The 16,869-nt window shown below is 43.1% G+C and overlaps 1 protein-coding gene across 2 annotated transcripts in view; it reads right to left on the reverse strand.

The window, feature by feature from the left end:
• Positions 1-14,525, reverse strand: part of LOC103371563 (histone acetyltransferase p300-like) — a 28,124-nt gene extending 13,599 nt beyond the window's left edge. The window contains exons 1-17 of one of the 2 annotated variants that reach the window (XM_008300930.1): positions 14,258-14,525; positions 11,299-11,993; positions 9,839-10,018; positions 9,236-9,566; positions 8,651-8,764; positions 8,060-8,299; positions 7,523-7,628; positions 7,237-7,362; positions 6,541-6,658; positions 6,064-6,205; positions 5,365-5,439; positions 4,990-5,063; positions 4,573-4,725; positions 3,552-4,061; positions 706-1,114; positions 432-550; positions 137-200 (exon numbers count right to left, since the gene is read on the reverse strand). In XM_008300930.1, the coding sequence (XP_008299152.1) occupies positions 137-200; positions 432-550; positions 706-1,114; positions 3,552-4,061; positions 4,573-4,725; positions 4,990-5,063; positions 5,365-5,439; positions 6,064-6,205; positions 6,541-6,658; positions 7,237-7,362; positions 7,523-7,628; positions 8,060-8,299; positions 8,651-8,764; positions 9,236-9,566; positions 9,839-10,018; positions 11,299-11,993; positions 14,258-14,351 (3,550 nt within the window). In that variant the 5' untranslated portion in view covers positions 14,352-14,525. Of the gene's footprint in view, positions 1-136; positions 201-431; positions 551-705; positions 1,115-3,551; positions 4,062-4,572; positions 4,726-4,989; positions 5,064-5,364; positions 5,440-6,063; positions 6,206-6,540; positions 6,659-7,236; positions 7,363-7,522; positions 7,629-8,059; positions 8,300-8,644; positions 8,765-9,235; positions 9,567-9,838; positions 10,019-11,298; positions 11,994-14,257 lie in introns of both variants that reach the window. The other variant, XM_008300929.1, reaches the window with a different exon arrangement.
• Positions 14,526-16,869: the final 2,344 nt, after the last annotated feature.

A 16,869-nucleotide genomic window follows, 5' to 3' on the forward strand; every position in this document is an offset into this window, starting at 1 on the left:
ATATGAAAGAAAAAACAGGTTTTATTCTGTATATGTGCACAAATTTACCTACCAACCTTCCCACATCTAAGTTTGTTCTAGTCCATTAAGTTCACCAAGAATGACCAGTTTGCAATATATAGTAGCAAATACTAACCTGTGTCCAGCTTTCGCTTGATAGTTGACAAGTCCATGGGGTTCTTCACAATGTCAAAGTAGTCCTGGAACATCACAACATGTGAGTCAAAAATGAGCAGTTAAAACTACTGTCATCGTTTGTTTGACTTAATTAGACAAGTGCAGCAACAGAAGTCGCTACAATGAAGAGATGGTACATTTGTCACCATCTCCAGCAAAGATGAAACAGGCTGAGGCCACTACGCAAGTCAGAGTGCAGTTTACATGCATGGCAGAGAATAAAAAAACACTTAAACCTCAGCAGGGATACATACAGGAATGCAGAGCAGTTGTGGGTCAACAGGCATCCTGAAGGGCAGAGATTCTGGGTCTTGTCTGTAGAGAGATTCAAGTGTGGGCATCAGGGCCTGACGAAGCTCCTCTGGCTTGAAGACTAGAAAAAAAGATGGAGATCAGAGTCATCAGCATGGGTTCATTTTAAATTAGTAAATTAGTTTCCACTCTTTTAAGTACCTGGTGAAAACTAACACATTTGATCAATAATACTTAAGAGTGACAGCAGCTGGGATGAACCTAAATTTGTCTTACTCTTCTTCTTCGCTGGAGCCTGGGGTGTAACCGCCTCCGAATTCTCCTCTTCCTCTTTCACCTCTTTCTTCACCTCTGGTTTCCTGTCTTCTGTTTTTACACCCACTGCCGGCGTCGTTGTCGATGTATCCATCGGAACTCCTTTCCCTCCCTCTCCAGAACACTCTTCCTTTTTCAGTTCTGATTTTATAGGCTTTTCCTCTGTCTTGAGGTTGCCGAGTTTCCCTCCTTTGGAGCAGCTGCCGGCGTCGCTCTCCTCCTCGTCATCCTGATGCTTGACCTCCATCTTGGGGTCCAGGTTGGCGGTTGAGGTGTCCGACTGCGGCTGCTGGGAGGAAGTGTCCAGGCTGCTGACGGAGGCTGGAGTCAAGGCCTGACTGTCTGCTGGGAATGAACCCTTCTGGGACAACTAAAGAGAGATGCAAAAACAAACTCAGGTGCATGGAAATAGTAAATATGACACAGTGATGCATGAAATGGAGCAAACAACTAAACCACGAGATAAACCAAAGTCATGAATGTCCTAAGGAGCTCAATTGGCAAAACATGGGAGAAACAAATGCACAGGTTGCACAGTGTAATCATAATAGAGGCAATGGTAAAAATGTGTGGTCTCATGATCCCTTGGTAGTATTGATTAATGTGTCGTAACACAGTTGTCTTCTGCAACAGTGTCTCAATCATAGTTTCCAACAAGCATTTTGTAAATGGTGAAATATTCATGTGGGATGCTCGCTTGCTGTTGAACAAAGTAACCAATTACCAGATCATATTCCAAATACAATAACGTATACCTAAAAACAAAAGTATAATACGTAGGTTGAGCCAAACTGATTCTATGAAGTTGGGTCCTGTAAAGTGTCTAGTTTATCCAAGCATCTTTTGTAACAGCAACACAAGGGAGGTTATAATGCATCAGCAAGTTCTCTCAAAAGCAGAAAATTTAGTTTCAGACAGGTGTTTCAAGATATGCTGAGCGCGTTTCTCTGCACACACACAAAGAATGGGCAGGTTTGAGGACCGGAAACACAGTGGTGTTGTCTGCTGAGTGCAACAGACGACAGACTTTCCAAGCTGGCTTTCTTGTTGAAATTGAAACATGTCCAGCAGAGCCATCAGCTCAAAACTGACAGAAATCAGTGGGACGCTGGTACACCCACAACAGTCCAGAAAAGACTGATGAAAAGTGAGCTGTATGAAGACTTGCAGCCACAACGCCATTCCTCTAATGTAGTCTCAGAGCCAAGCAACTCACCAACTGGGGTGTCAGTAAAATTGCAACAGGTGCTTTGGACTGATGAGTCAAAATTTTACAGCCTTGGCTCTGACAGAAAAGCAAATTCTTATCCAGCACACAGTGTTATCAGGAAGGTATCACTGGCCCAAAATTCATTCTGTAGCATGACAGTGACCTCAAACATACAGCCAGGATCATAAAGAACAAGGAGTCCTACAACAGATGGTATCCCTGCAGAGCACTGATCATGGAGTCACTATGGGATTACATGAAGAGACAGAAGACACTGGACCAATCCCAATGTCCACACTCGAAGACTTTTAGGCCCGTAAGAGCTTTGGGCTGTCCCATTGTTAAACCATCAAGTGCATAAGGCCTCTCTTAAAGACATTCTTAACCCTCCATGCACACCTTCTGCAAGTCTGCATTTCTGCAGATTTTGCCTGAGGGAATTACCCACAGCTCATACGTAAAACACAAAATTACCAGGGGAAGCCTGGAAGAAAAAAGCGGTAAACAAACACCTCAAGTTACAAGTTCAATAGTGGTGTGTTTCTGATGAAGTCCAAATATGGCTTCCCGTACAGTACCTCTCTGGTTGTTGAGTTAATTCCTACAAACTTGAACTGTGTATCAAAGTTAAATATTTGAAAGTTTTATTCCATAAAAATGATCCCTTTCTGCCTTAGACAGGATGCAACTCTACACCATTGCTTCTTTTAGACTGTGTTGATCGAGGTCGACATTTGCTCCGCTACAGAACGGTAAGCTGTAATATTAGAATAATTCAGCCACGTATATCTTCAAAACAGAAAATGAAAGCCTTGTATCATCAAAGACAATGATGGTTGAAAGATACGGGATTCGTTCTTTAGGTCCGTTACGTACAAACCCACAGGAGTCTGAGTCTGTGTTTTTGAGACCGTCATTGGTAAGCTGCAGTTTCAAGGAGGAAATGCTTCACCATGGCACTGACTGCTTATTTTGTACATAATGTGTCTTCTAGTGTGCAAAAAACAGCATATGGACATGATAGCGAGATAAAAAAAATTTTAAAAAATAAAAAACTTTTACACGAGTGGGTCTTTAAGTACTTTTCCTGTGAAGTTAAAAAAAAAAAAAAAACCTGGGGAAAAAGTCCCCAATACATAATAGTATGAAATGTGCTTTGATGTTGTCATCATCATTATGCACATGTCACAAAGTGCTGCCACATTCCTATTAACACAGATTTGTGGAAATTTTCTTCTTTGACCTTGGAGTGAAGACTGGGACTGAACCAGTGACGTAAAATAAATCTACAGAAGAACTGTGGTAAATTCTCTAAGAAACTTGGAACAATCTATCTGCTTGAAAACTGTACACCAATGTACCAAGGAGGATTTGTTTTTTTAATTTATATTTAAATGATTATTCAAGCATTGTCAGCATTTTCCCATCTGCCTAAAACTTTGCCACAGTATTGAGTATACTGTGCAGGACCAGATGAAAACAATCCTGAAAGGCACAAGTCACTGCTACGGGACTAAAGGAATCACTTCTTAATATGTATTTAAAGTCACAATCATAATCTAAATAAAACATAGATATAATGTTAAATCACACTGACCGGAGTGCGTGGCAGCTGACTACTGTGCGGTGTTGAGCTGGAGGCCAGTCCAGGGTGAGACGGAGTGGTCGAACCAGCAGGCCCCATGTGTTGCTGCTGGAGGGGCTTGTTGGAACCAGGGCCCTGACCAAGCTGGTTCTGCTGAGGAGCTGAAGGTGGTGCCAGCTGCGGTGCATTAGGGGTGTGTGGTTGTGGCGTCTGGGACCCAGCTAGTCTGGGCGGTGTTTGGTGGGGAGTAGGGGACCGGCTGTGAGCAGGCGATCGGCTGTGAGCAGGGGAGGGCGAGCTTCCACGCATGGCTACTAAATGGGGGATGGAGTTGGGCTGCTGGTTTGTGTTAGATGGAGTCACTGAGGAAGCCGGGGCTCCGACAGCTGAGTTGGGCCCTCCACCTCCCACACTCTGGGGACCCATTGGCCCCACTGTAGAGACCCCACTGGGACCACCGGCTGAACCTGGCTGCGCTAGAGGACTAGCAACCGAAAGAGAGGGAGGAGTGCCCATCTGCGTCTGAGGATAGAAGGTGAGTATAAAGCGAAGTGAGTAAAAGGTACAACTGAACAACATGAAGCATGTATAAAATGACATGACTCAGGTTTCTCTATTCTTCCCATAAAGAGGGGGAGCTCCCTAACGTCATGATTTGTGCTTTTGAAAAAATATACCTACAATTCCTATGGAGGATAAGTTGTTTACATATCTACAGTTACGTTTTATGCATTTTTACAGTGTGAACTTTCATAATGAACCGGGGAGGGGGGAACTCGGATCTCAAAATTGATATCCGGATACCACCACAACGACCGAATACACACCTAGCAGACACACAAATGAAGCACTAGCTGCTGCTGCTGCTGCTGCTGCTAATGCAACTCTTTTTGTAGACACAGTGTAGGACAGAGCTAATGTTTGTGCTTCAGTGTTAGCCTATGTCCCTAATAAAGACTAAAAGGTATCTTGACACACATCCACAATTAAAACATTTCAAACTAACAAGAGAAAGAATTGCAGGCCTCCTTACCTGTGCCATGCCTCCCTGTGCTCCAGGTTGGGTCATCCCAGGCTGAGCTGCTCCAACTCCCGGTCCTGAGCCAGGAAACTGTCCCTGGGACAGATACTGGTTCTGCAGCTGGTTGACGTTGGGCTGCCCCACCCTGGGTCCAACCATTCCCATCTAGGGGCATGAAAAGGTTACTTGCAAAGGACTCTAAATCACTTTTCCTGTCGAGTAGTTTGACTAGTTTAAGCGGTGTTTTTGCAAGTTGGTTTGTGATTATTTGCTTCCCCATACTTTAAAATGTGTTTTTATATTTTCACTTCTTAACTGAAAATACTGCAGCCACTACATAAGAAGACACATTTCACTGAAGTGAATTCTTACTTGTGTGGCATAAAAAAAGACAAAAAAAACATGCGATGCACTGTGTTCAGCACTGACCTGGTTGCCAGATGGTCCCATGGGGAGAGGGGGGGTGGACCTCTGCATCCCCATCTGATTGAACTGATTCATACCTGACAAAACACAGAGAGTTATGACATCGAGCACAGATGCAATTCATGTGGAATCTACAGAAGATTTGTTTTTTGTTATCAAATAGTTCCAACAAATGTGCTATAGCACAGTTATGATGTTGCGTATTTAACATAACACTGCGTCTACACTGGGGCAAAGTAACAGTCTATAGTCTGATACTCATAAGCCACTCCCATGAAAATATGTTTGATTCTCTCTGATAGAAGCCAACATTTGGGCTGATACAACAAATACAATGTGTAAATTTTGTAGTTTACCATAAACTGATAAAATTTTTACCTGGGCCTTGCATCCTGCTGCCTATCTGATTTGGTCCAGCTGGTCGCACCATTGATGGGTCAGAGAGGGGGCCGTCTGTAAAAAACAGGGGCAGGAGAAAAAGACAGTCAAACTGTTGTCTGTGCAAAGAAGACATGGTGATGTAAAATTTCCTATATGAACATGGGGGGTTCGTACAAACTCTTGAATGTTTCATCTTTTTTTTTTTTTTTTTTTTAATGTTTGTTTGGTCAGGAAAGATCAGCAGCATTTGGACTAATGAGGCAGCAAAACACTGACCAGACACAGCAGGAAATGCAGTTCCATTTATTTTTCAAAAGCCCTGTGGTATAGAGCATGAAGGATGTGTGTATGATCTTTACCAACTCGTAAAATAACCCGTATCCCAAAGGTGACTAAGATACTATATTTGGAAAATCTTGCATAATGAAATGAACTGTGAAGCAAACTGACAGGTCATTACAATCAGACAGGAATCTACAACGCACGACATCAACGTAGTACAATACGAATGGTACTGCAGTGACAAATCTGCAGTCACACATTGCAGTTTGCATTAAATCAACTGTATAAGGTACGGCAAACAAAACAATGCTAAAATGTCACATTCTGTCAGACTAAATAGTCATCCACATGAATGCATGCAGCCCAATGTAACATTAGTTTATTCAAGTCTACATATGCTACATGTCCACTCACTTGGAGGCAGTCCAGTAGGGGGCTGACCCATGCCAGCAGGCCCGAGGCCCAGACCCTGCTTCTGGAGCCGGGTCCTCCTCTTCTCCTCCAGTTCCTTCTGGATCTTATAGATCTTCTCTGCTAGCAAGTGATAGTACTCAGCCTGCCAAAAACAGGTAAAGGGAATGAAAATTGTAGCATGTCTCAAAGATAATTAGAACAAAAAGAGAAAAAACATCTTTTCAAATACAACTACAACAGTATTTTTGGATAACTTTGGACAACTAACAAAAAAAGACAAGTTACTAAGCATCAATTAATTCAGTATTTCATCAGTGTCGTAAGTTCTACATTTGCAGCCACACCCTGCAATGTGATATGATGTGTGAAATTTGTAACATTTTCTGACAGATCTATGAAGGACACTGAGTTTAAAACTTTCCAGCAAGTTCCTCATCTTTTTTCTGAGTAACGCAGTTAAAAGAGAGAGCAACTTACTCTACTGTTGGCAGACTCATACATGTCTCCCTCAACTTTTCGTGCATAGGCCACCAGGTTCTCCATTCGACGGTCCTTGAGAGCAGCAGGATCTGGAGTCGGAAAGATGGCCTGGACACTGTGGGCAGGTGGGCAAAAGGAGAAAGAAAGCAAAAGGTTAAAATTATCTAATTTTTAACTCCTGTCTCAGTCTAAATACAGAAGAAACACAGTATATTATTAGCGTGGATAATCATAACCCTTTTGGGACTGTTTCTGTGTGGGTATCTGTGTTGCTGGAACAGTTTTACTACCACAGGCTCTCCTACTGTCTGTGCAAGTGCCTTCAAGAAGAGTAAATACATAGTCATATCTTTACTATTTATTGTGTTAATGTTACTGCTTCGCTGCACTTGCCATCTTGTTAAATCCTGAATATAGCACATAAGTCATGTATGTGTTGTTCATTTATGAAACAGCCTCTACACTAGTGCTTGTGAAGGCTACAAGCAGGTATGTGTGAGAGGCAACAACTGGGGCCACAGTTAGACAACTTGACTTAACTTTAGTATCAAAGCATACCAATTTAAAAAGAACAGTCTTGAGGAATTTTTAAACATATGTATTTTATGTTGGGGCAAAAAACTGGGGGAAGCAACAAGAACATGCATGTATGTATGCAAATACTTTGGCATGGAGTTCCTCTTTAATACTTACAGCTTGTGTACCAAGTGGTTTCGTAGGTCCTGTGTGATGTCCTCATGCCAGCCTTTCCTCATGCCTGTGGCAGAAGGAGGGGCTGCTGTGGGCATGGAACCAACCCCACCAGCATCATTCATCAGACTGTAACAGACAAGGAAGGTGTCGTTTTAAGGACTTCTTAAAAATAAATGCGTGGCATGGTGTAGCGTACAACTGACCAAAATAGTGAAAACCCATTAGCAGTGCTTCTTATCAAGGATTTTGACAAGTGGCTTCTTATTGTGTTTGTGTTCCTTCTTACCCTTGGCTGTTCACATTGAGATGCATCATGGTATCCTGCAGTAGACTGCTTTGCTGGCTCTGAGGGGGAGCACCCACCCCTCCATTGACTCCCATTGGATTTACACCTACACACGGAAACAATGGAAAAATATATCTATATCCACTGTGCTGGCCCAGCAATAGTAACACAGTCAACAAGCTTTTTTCCTGGGAATGTCATCAAGCTACATGGCATGAAACACACTTCTTCAGATGTCGATTAGACTGTACTCATGAGGCTCTTCCATTTTTACTGGAAGCCATCTAAATTGTACATTTGTATGGTTCTTTTCATAGCTCCTGCTGGCAATAAGCAACTATTGAAATGCCACTTGAAGTGTCCACTTCTTAAAGTGATTCTCTAATTCTAAAAGCTGAAGGCCTTTCTAAGCTTGTGTCTGGCCTCTGCAAAAAAATAAAATAAAATCTTAGCTTTGAGTGTCAGAAACAAAGACTAGTATATCTCTTTACTGAAAATACCTGAGAAGGGAAGCAAGTAAACATCAAGTTAACTCACCAATTGGATTCAAAGGCCTCATGCCAGCCTGCCCCTGAAGGCCTTGGTTGGGCATGTTAGGCTGGGCAGTCGGAGCCTGGATCTGGTTCCCCTGATAGGTGAGGCCCAGGGCAGCATATGCTCTTTCTATAGAGCTGGGGTCGATCTGGCTCGGCGGGTTGAGGTTGGGAGCACTTGGTTGGCCACCAGGGACTGCCCCAAGAGAACTGCCCAGACCTGCACCAGCCCCGCCAAGCAGAGCTGTGGGGACAAACAAAAGAAGATTAGTCATACATCTGATTTGTTTAAAAGAATACACAAAACATGATCAAGAAAATGCTGTGATTAAATGTTTACGTAAATTATTCTGTACACTTAAGCTCACTGAAACTGCCATGTTTATTAGCAGTTCTCAACCCAGCACCATTTATGGCTGGACAGTATCAGCAACAAAATATTATTAGCAATATATTTCTATCAGTATAGTTGCTAAATCTCATAAAATGAGTGACACTGATAATGGCAAACCTATGACATAATATCTTTATGATATACAGTGTAAACAAAAAAAATGTAAAGGTATACTGTTTTTGGTCAGATACAGACACTCACACTGCGGGTTCCTCTTGTCCCCAGCATTCTTCAGTGGCAGGCAGACGGGACAATCGTGCCGCGTGCAGTTCTTCCAATGGGAGATGATCTGCCTTGATGATGCACAATGAGCAACTGAGGATGAAAGAGAGCAAAAAGATAGGGAGAGTCAGGAAACACACATACGAGGGTGAGGAAAGAGGCATAGACAAAAAGGATGAAACAAAGTGAGGTTAAGGGGAAAAAGGTGATGTGAAATTAGAGATCTTTGACTGGTATTTAAAAAGAGACGCACAATCTACAACAGACATGAACCAGAAAGTTAAATTAAAGAATAAGGATGGGGTTGTTTTATCTTTTTAAGTATCAAACCAAAAATTCCAAACCAAAAGTCATCTAACATGTACTGTCTGTGTCGCCAAACTATGACATAGTTTATGGCTCTTGTGCCACGTGCCTAAGCGCTACACCGTTCCAATGCGTGACGTACTTTCATTAGGAGGAACACAGCCAGCTTAGCAGTAAAAACCAGCCTGCTTGACAAATACAGGGATACATCATAGCTATCGACTGAGTCCAGGAGCATGCAGCATCCCTTCTACTCACCCTGACAGGACTTGCCAGCCTGGCAGTGAGTCATGTGGTTGAGGACATTCTTCATAGTGCGGCAGTGGGGCAGGTTGCACTGCCGGACTTCACCGTTGGCCTGCTCCCGCCGCTGGCACTTGTGTGCATGAAGCAGGAGTACCAGTTGCTGCTGGATTAGCTTGCGCTTTTCAGGGTCAGCTGTGGGTGGTGCTCCAGCTGCAGCAGATGCTGCAGAAACCTGGGTACCAGGCCCCACCAGACCTGCCTGAGCACTGGGCACCATCCCCGGTGCTCCTCCCACAGGTGCACCTGAGGGGCCACCCACGCCTGTCTGTGACTGCTGGGCACCCTGGAAGTAAAGTGGGAGGAAGTAAGAAAAGATAGGATGGATGAGAGAGGAGAGAGAGAAGACAGGCAGAAAGAGGGGGAGAGGAGGTGAGGAATAAAAAGAAAATGGTTGTGTTAATAGCAGTAAGTGGAGCATTGAAAAAGTAGTGGTGTGGTATTAAAAGGTAAAGTAGTTTTTGAGGTTATACTCAAATCTGCCTCAGAACTCCCAACAAGTATTACAGCACAACAGATTTGGCAGAAGCATTTTCTCAGTCAGTTTGTAGTCCTTACCATGGCACCCATTCCTTGCATGGGCTGGTTCTTCTTGTCCACACTGAACTGGGCCAGGCTGTTGGCCATGGGACCTTTGTTCTGGAGCTGAGGGCCCAGCCCTGCGCCTCCTAGACCTTGATTCCCCTGACCTCCATATGGACCTCCAAAAGGGCCCCCTGGGTTCCCCATCATCCCCATCTAACAGGAGAAAATTCAATTAAGGAGAAATTTTTTACATCTTAGAAAAAGTTTAAGCAGTATGAGGAGCAAAAACAAAGTGATGTAGGACACAAGAGGCAGGGAAAGAAAACTTAGAATGAAAGTAAGTTTCCTTTCAGTGAACAACTCTTCAGTGATGTGAGATGTAGTGACTGTATTTGAGCCCTACACATACCAGGATTTCTTGCTCTGATACTTCACAACATAATCTTCCAGTGCATCTGAAACATCTCATCTTTTTGCTGCTGAATGAGAAGGACTTGTGGATACTTCTTTACGCCATAAACTTCATCAAAGTCAAAGTTAAAGGGATATTTTTACCTCCCAAAGAAAAAACATTAAAATATGTCTGTTTTAATGCCTTACACTTCCTGTTCCTCAAAAACAATTAAGTCTCCCACTACTGAGGAGGGAAAATGTTTTTCTTCTAATTAAGTCAGTACAAAATCATCTAAAACATATGCAAGCCAAGAAGATCATCGAAAGCATATGCCAACATCAACAGCAGTTTGTAACAGCAAAGCCCATTTTCTCTCTACACACGGAATTGGACAATTTAGATCACTGATCTATTCCTCATCAGTAACCCTGTCGTTTTCCTCTACTCCTCATTCCTTCATTTACGTGCACAAGCTCCACCGCATTTTCCTTTTATTTTTTCCCCCTTTACCAATACCTAACCTGGAAACCTTCTCAATGTGTTTGATCTCTGGCTAAATCAAACATCAGTGTCTCCACCACGTTCAGTCAGCAGCAGCAGCAGCCTGCCACTGCAACGTTTTACTGTCACTCCCGTGGGACTGTCAATCACACAAACAGAGCCGTTTTCTACCACTTTGACTACAAACATAACCGTGCTGTGCATCACTCGTGGTTGTTAAAATACAGAGTTACAGTCATGGACCAAAGCCCTACTTTGGTATCAAAGTGCAGAACCAAACTAGAGACAACAGGAAAGCAATTTAAGCTTTAAAGGAAAAACAACTGCAAATGTCATTTGTGAAGCTTTGCACATAAAATTTGGTCATCAGCAGTGCTTACTAATCATTGAAATACAAATAAAAATAGCTTTGATCATTATATATTTATGCATACTGCAATTGTTGATATTTTTGTCTCAAAACTTTTGATATCACATTTAAAACCTTGTTCCACAAAAATTCTGCCCATTTAAAAAAAATAAAAAATAAAATGGTTACTTATATGTCACACCATATCTGTTAAAAGAACAACATTTCTAGAACGGAAAGAGTCCCTACCTTGTTCAGAGCTCCAGGTTGCTGTCCTCTCATCCCGCCCTGGCCCCCAGCTCCCTGCTGCTGTAGGGTCTCAGCCAACAGGTTGCTGCTTCCGGCCATCCCCTGATTACCAAACCCCATCCTGGGGGAGCCATTCATCACCTGGTTCCCAATCATGCCTGGCTGCTGCTGTCCATTATTGCCTTTCTGCTGCGCTCCCATCATGCCCCTGTTCATTCCACCCATCATTCCAGCTGCAGCATTCTGTTGCTGCTGCATCATGTTAGCCTGCTGCTGCGGGGAAAGGTGCTGCTGTTGCCCCTGGCCCATCATCTGCTGAGGCCCTTGACCAGGGGACGCCTTCATGTTCGCCAAGTGTTGCCCCATGGCAGTGGGGCCTCCAGGGCTGCCCATGGCTCCTTGGTGCCCCTGTTGAGTCGATGTGGTCGCCCCTGAACGCAAAAGCTCGGACAGCTGTTTGTGCTTGGCCACTGCGTCCTGGCCTCCACCAACACCCCCAGGACCCCCTCCAGGACCAAGCCCAAGACCCATTCCTCCTGCTCCTCCATTGCCCCCTCCGGGACCCAACCCTGCAGGTCCACCTCCCAGAGTGGTGTGCAACTGATTAAGGTCCCCACCATTGACCAGACCTGGATCATTTGCGTTGATGAGCTCATCTGGGAGGTCATGCTCCAAGTCAAACAGTGAGCTGAAATCTGAAATGAAAAAGAAATGCCAAGTTTAGAAGGGAGGAGACAATGAGATGAGAGACAAAACAGGGAAAGGGCGCGAGGAGAACAAAAAGGGCCACAGCGATGTTAAGCTGGTATAATCCTTTATTTTTCAGCATGATTGAGTGAAAATGCAAGTGAATGCTTCACATCAAAATGTGATAAAAAGCTGTTTGGGGGTATGACCAATTTTCTCCCACCAGAAATTAATAACACGTCATCAAGCACAACACAATGAGCACAAGACTAGAGGTGATTCTCAGAAGAACTTGTGTGTGCACTTTTATGCACAAGCAAATACGCAAAAAAACACATGCCAACGTGGCCCTCTTGCAAAGACAATGTCTGACCAGTGAAGGGATACACCGCATTGCATAGACAAGTATTATACAAACAAGGTGACAAACGGACCACTTCACAGAAGTAATGCCACAAAATAGAGCCAAAACGGTACACATGCACACTCGCTGTGTTTGTTTATTTGTAGTTACTTCAGCAGCACACAGATCAGGCAATTACGAAAGATACATAACGGACATCAAGATGAAAGAGCACAACCCTCCTAATCTCTCAAAGTACTAAATGTAATATTGTCCCGATTTCTACTCTTTCATAAATCTGTTTTTTTTTTTTTTAAACAGTAAGATACCACTTCCTGTCTAATTCATCTCGTCGACAATTAGACATCAATTGCTGTTCAAGGCATTTTTTAAGTTTGCAACAGATCTCAAAAGTGAAATGGGTCACATTCCCTTTCATAGAACTAAAACCTGAGTACTTTTTTGGTAGCAGGTAGAGATGTGAACTGAGTAGATCATCGAGCAGAAATGTAACCAGCAACTATTTCAATCTTCAAACAATTATTTAAGGCATAGTTGAGGAAAACATGCAAAACATTTGCTGATTTAATGCACTCACATGGTAGAAATAGTTTCTTTTCTTGATCTTGCATGACTATAAATGACTACAATTTTTAGATTTTGAGGGTTTGGCCTAAAGGTTGGAGACAGTAAGATGTTTTTTGTATCAAAAACCTGTCATTTTACTATAACCAAAAAAACATATTTTCTAAAATAACAAATTAAAGTCATCTGCAGCAAGCTTAACTGTCTGCTCTCTGAAGGTGCAAGTGATGGTATGAAATGGAGTTGCACTTATTCCTCTTTGTATGCTTTTATTTTTCATACTAACTCTGGCAAGCAAATAAATGCTGCACAGCAATGTAATAACTAATCATCGAGAATAATATTTTTTTTATTATAAATCGCGCCCTCATATACCGATGGTTTTCTCGACAGCACTGCATTGATCCTCCAATGATATCATGCAAGGTAAAGAAAATGTGTGCAACGTCTGGACGGTTTAACCGTAAAAGTACCTTGTTGCCTTTACCACTCACAGCCTAATGCCGAGCAGACAGCCTCAGATGCAGCTGTTCGTGGTAAAATGATTGAGTGTATGATTAAGTGATGAAATCTGGAAGACTATTTCGTGCTTGGAGCAGTATTTGCTTGCTAACTTGACTGCCTGGTTCGTACGCAGTGGCAGGGCATGGCGCTGTCCATGCTCCACAGTTTTGTTGTAAGGCCACTATTCCAGCTGCTGCCACACGCCATCCACAAAAAAACACACCAACAATGGCAATTTGAGCTTAACAATCAGTCGGACCCGTGGGCCTAAATTTAGCTCTCCCACCAGGCTAGCAGCACCACCATCGGCAACCTGTGCTTTCGCTAACATTATTAAAGGTAGCTAACGATAGAGAGGAAAGGGTCCGAGTTATGATGGGGCAAAACAAGATTGTTTTAGACATTAGAAGCCTGAAAAACTCAAATGCAGAAAGGGAGAATTTGTAGACGACTGTCAATTTGACACATCTGTAAGACGCCAAAAACTTTATTACAAGTTGGCTTGGCATTGGGCTTTTAATCAGCCCGGCTAAAGTAGCCATTAGACACGGGACCGTCAGTTGTGGACCCGCATTCACTTGGCTAGCCTAGCGTTAGCCGAGTGGCTAACGCGGCTACCTCCGGCTAAAATGGCTGTTAGCATGCGAGCTAGCTGTGGAGCCCTTCCTTCACGTCCGACACACACACACTCGCTGCTAGCACGCTAACGTTAGCAAGCTACGACAAAAACAGAAGAGTAATCCCGCGTCTTCGTCCCCTTTCAAGTCAACACAAGCCGCTGGAAAATGACAAACTTAACGAATAACACCGTAACAAATGATATCGTTAAAGAATACTTACCGTTTCCATCGCTGGCGGAGGCGGAAAGTGCCGGAGAGGAGAGTTTAGGCCTCTTGGCTGAAGGCGGGCCAGAGTCCAGAACGTTCTCGGCCATATTTTTTCGAAATAAAAATATATAAAGTATCCACAATTGCAGACGTTTTCACGCCCTTAGAAGCTCATTCCTTTTCGTTTCCAATATTGCGACTTTTCCCCCTCCTTTTGGGGGACTAAGAGGGGGAAAGTCCCGTGTACAAATTACTCCTCTTTCCCTGGGTTCGCCTCTCGATTTCAGCCTCGGCGTATATCAACCCCCCTCCTCCCTCCCTCCCTCGTCGGATTTTTTGTTCTTTATAAATTTCTGCCAGCGGAGGAGGAGGGGGTCGGCGAAAGTAAAGAGGGAGACACACGCATCGGCTTCCCTCTAAACTTACAGAGCCTCTTCGGATGTAAATAAACTGTCCCCGAGTATCTCCTCCATGGCTGCATCCGTCATTTCAGCCTCCTTTCCAGCGGAGTCTGGATGAAGATAATGTCGGGCAGAAACGGCTCGTTTGCCTGCGAAGTGACGGTGCTGGTGCTGCTGGTGGCAGCGGGTGAGGATGAGGGGATGCAAATAATAAAAAAAATAATAAAGCAGACAAACGTGCAGCTGCATTGGTGGATAAAGTAGAAGGCAGACTGGCTGAGCACATGCATTTAAAAGACGAAAAAAAAAGAGAAAAGTTCTGGATGGAGCTATGCAGCAACCCTAAACTTGTGCCTTCTGCTCTTATGGGTTTAGCTGTAAAAACTGAATTTGGATTATGTTCAACAGTTACCTTTAATGCAAGATATGTTTTAATCAGTTTGCAGCATTTAAAAAAGGAGAAGCTTGAAGTGCAGCAGACCAGGCGGGTTCACACTGAAACTAACTTGAAAAAACTTGGTGGAACTTGCTTCTTCAAACATTCACTAAATTAAATACCCAATCCTGTCTTTTGTACACCCCTCAAACATACAACATTGAAGAATTGTTTTCTCGTGATGGTTAAAAATATGGTTTATGCCTTTTTTTTTTGCACCAAAAGAGCACATGCCTTTATTTCACACTGAATGAATGAGCCCAGGAGAAGTCTCCAGACTCATCCTAAATTCATGCATATTTCTTACTGTAAAGACACAACCTGTTTGACAAGTCAGCATTTTCGTATTAATGTAACCTTTTCTGCATTTATTCTTTGACTTCAAAGCTTCAGCGTGGCCTTTGCTTCCTAAAAAGTCTCTACATGAATAGTTAAGTTACACCGAGTTAAACCAAATGTGTTATTTTTTAATTACTGCTTTATTACAGAAGCCTAAATGAAGAAGTGCGCTCCATAGAGTATATGCACTGCAGTGCATGTTTCCCTGTAATACAGAATGACTCCATGTTGTGTAGACTTTAGGTCCCTCTCATTGATTAACCCCTGAAAACCCATCTCTGTGCTACATATTGTGAAGTTGTTTTCATGAAAATAATCCCTTCTTGCTTTAATATGGCTTAGATGTAACTCTACACTGTTGCTTTCTCTACAGTGTATGGATCTATGAGGACCCTGCTTCTTTCTCCGCACATCCATCCTGACTCGCCACAGCTGAAGCACACCAGCTCACCTCCAGCTCTGCTCAAACACTGTAAAGCCTCTCTACATTACCAGTTGTAATATTTAAATTCAGTCATACATGTTTGAACTGGAAATCCGAGGAAGAATAATGACACAGAAAGTTCAACCCTGAAAGCTGACAGGATTAATTCTGTAGTTTTGTACGTATAAAACCCTGGAAGTCTGAATCTATGTTTTTGAGACTTTCATCAGTATACTACAGTTTCAAGATTAAAACACTCAGCCATAGATTTGATGACCTTGAAAAAAAGACAGCTGTCAGAAAGAGTAGTAGTATACAGAAAGAGATGTTCAATGACAAGTAAAGCACATATACAGTAAACCGGTTTTCAAAACTTGTCTGATTGGGCCTTTTGGCGATGCACACTGTGCTAAGTTACTGAATGGCCGATCGCATTTAACAGAACATAGACTGCATGCTGGCATTATTATTTAAAATTTTTAGGCACCACAGCAATTTTGTCATCTTTCATGCAGTTACCATTACTTTTGTGTACGTTTATTATTGAGACAGATGTTCCTCTATCTAAGAAATAATCCAGTGATTTAGGGGTTTGCCGTTTTTGTCTGTTAGTTTATTTAAAATGACAACTTTTTCAAATCTATATTTCCAGCGTGGGGCCTGCACGATGGCTCGGTGGTTAGCAGTGTTGCCTTGCAGCTAGAAGATCCCCGGTTCGTGTCCTGGTTAGGACGCCCGGGATCTTTATGCGTGGAGTTTGCATGTTCTCCCCGTGCAGTGTGGGTTCTCTCCAGATTCACCAGCTTCCTCCCACAGTCCAAAAACATGTTGAGATAAATTGGTGATTCTAAATTGTCCGTAGGTGTGAATGTGAGTGTACTTGGTTGTCTGTCTCTAAGTGTAGCCCTGTGATAGATTGGTGACCTGTCCAGGGTGTCCCCTGCCTTCACCCTGAGTCAGCTGGGAAAGACTCCAGCCCCCCTGTGACCCTAGTGAGGATTAAGCAGATGGATGGATGTACAGCA

The sequence above is a fragment of the Stegastes partitus genome, unplaced genomic scaffold, assembly GCF_000690725.1.
Source record: "Stegastes partitus isolate 25-593 unplaced genomic scaffold, Stegastes_partitus-1.0.2 Scaffold1610, whole genome shotgun sequence".
Lineage (NCBI taxonomy): Eukaryota > Metazoa > Chordata > Actinopteri > Pomacentridae > Stegastes > Stegastes partitus.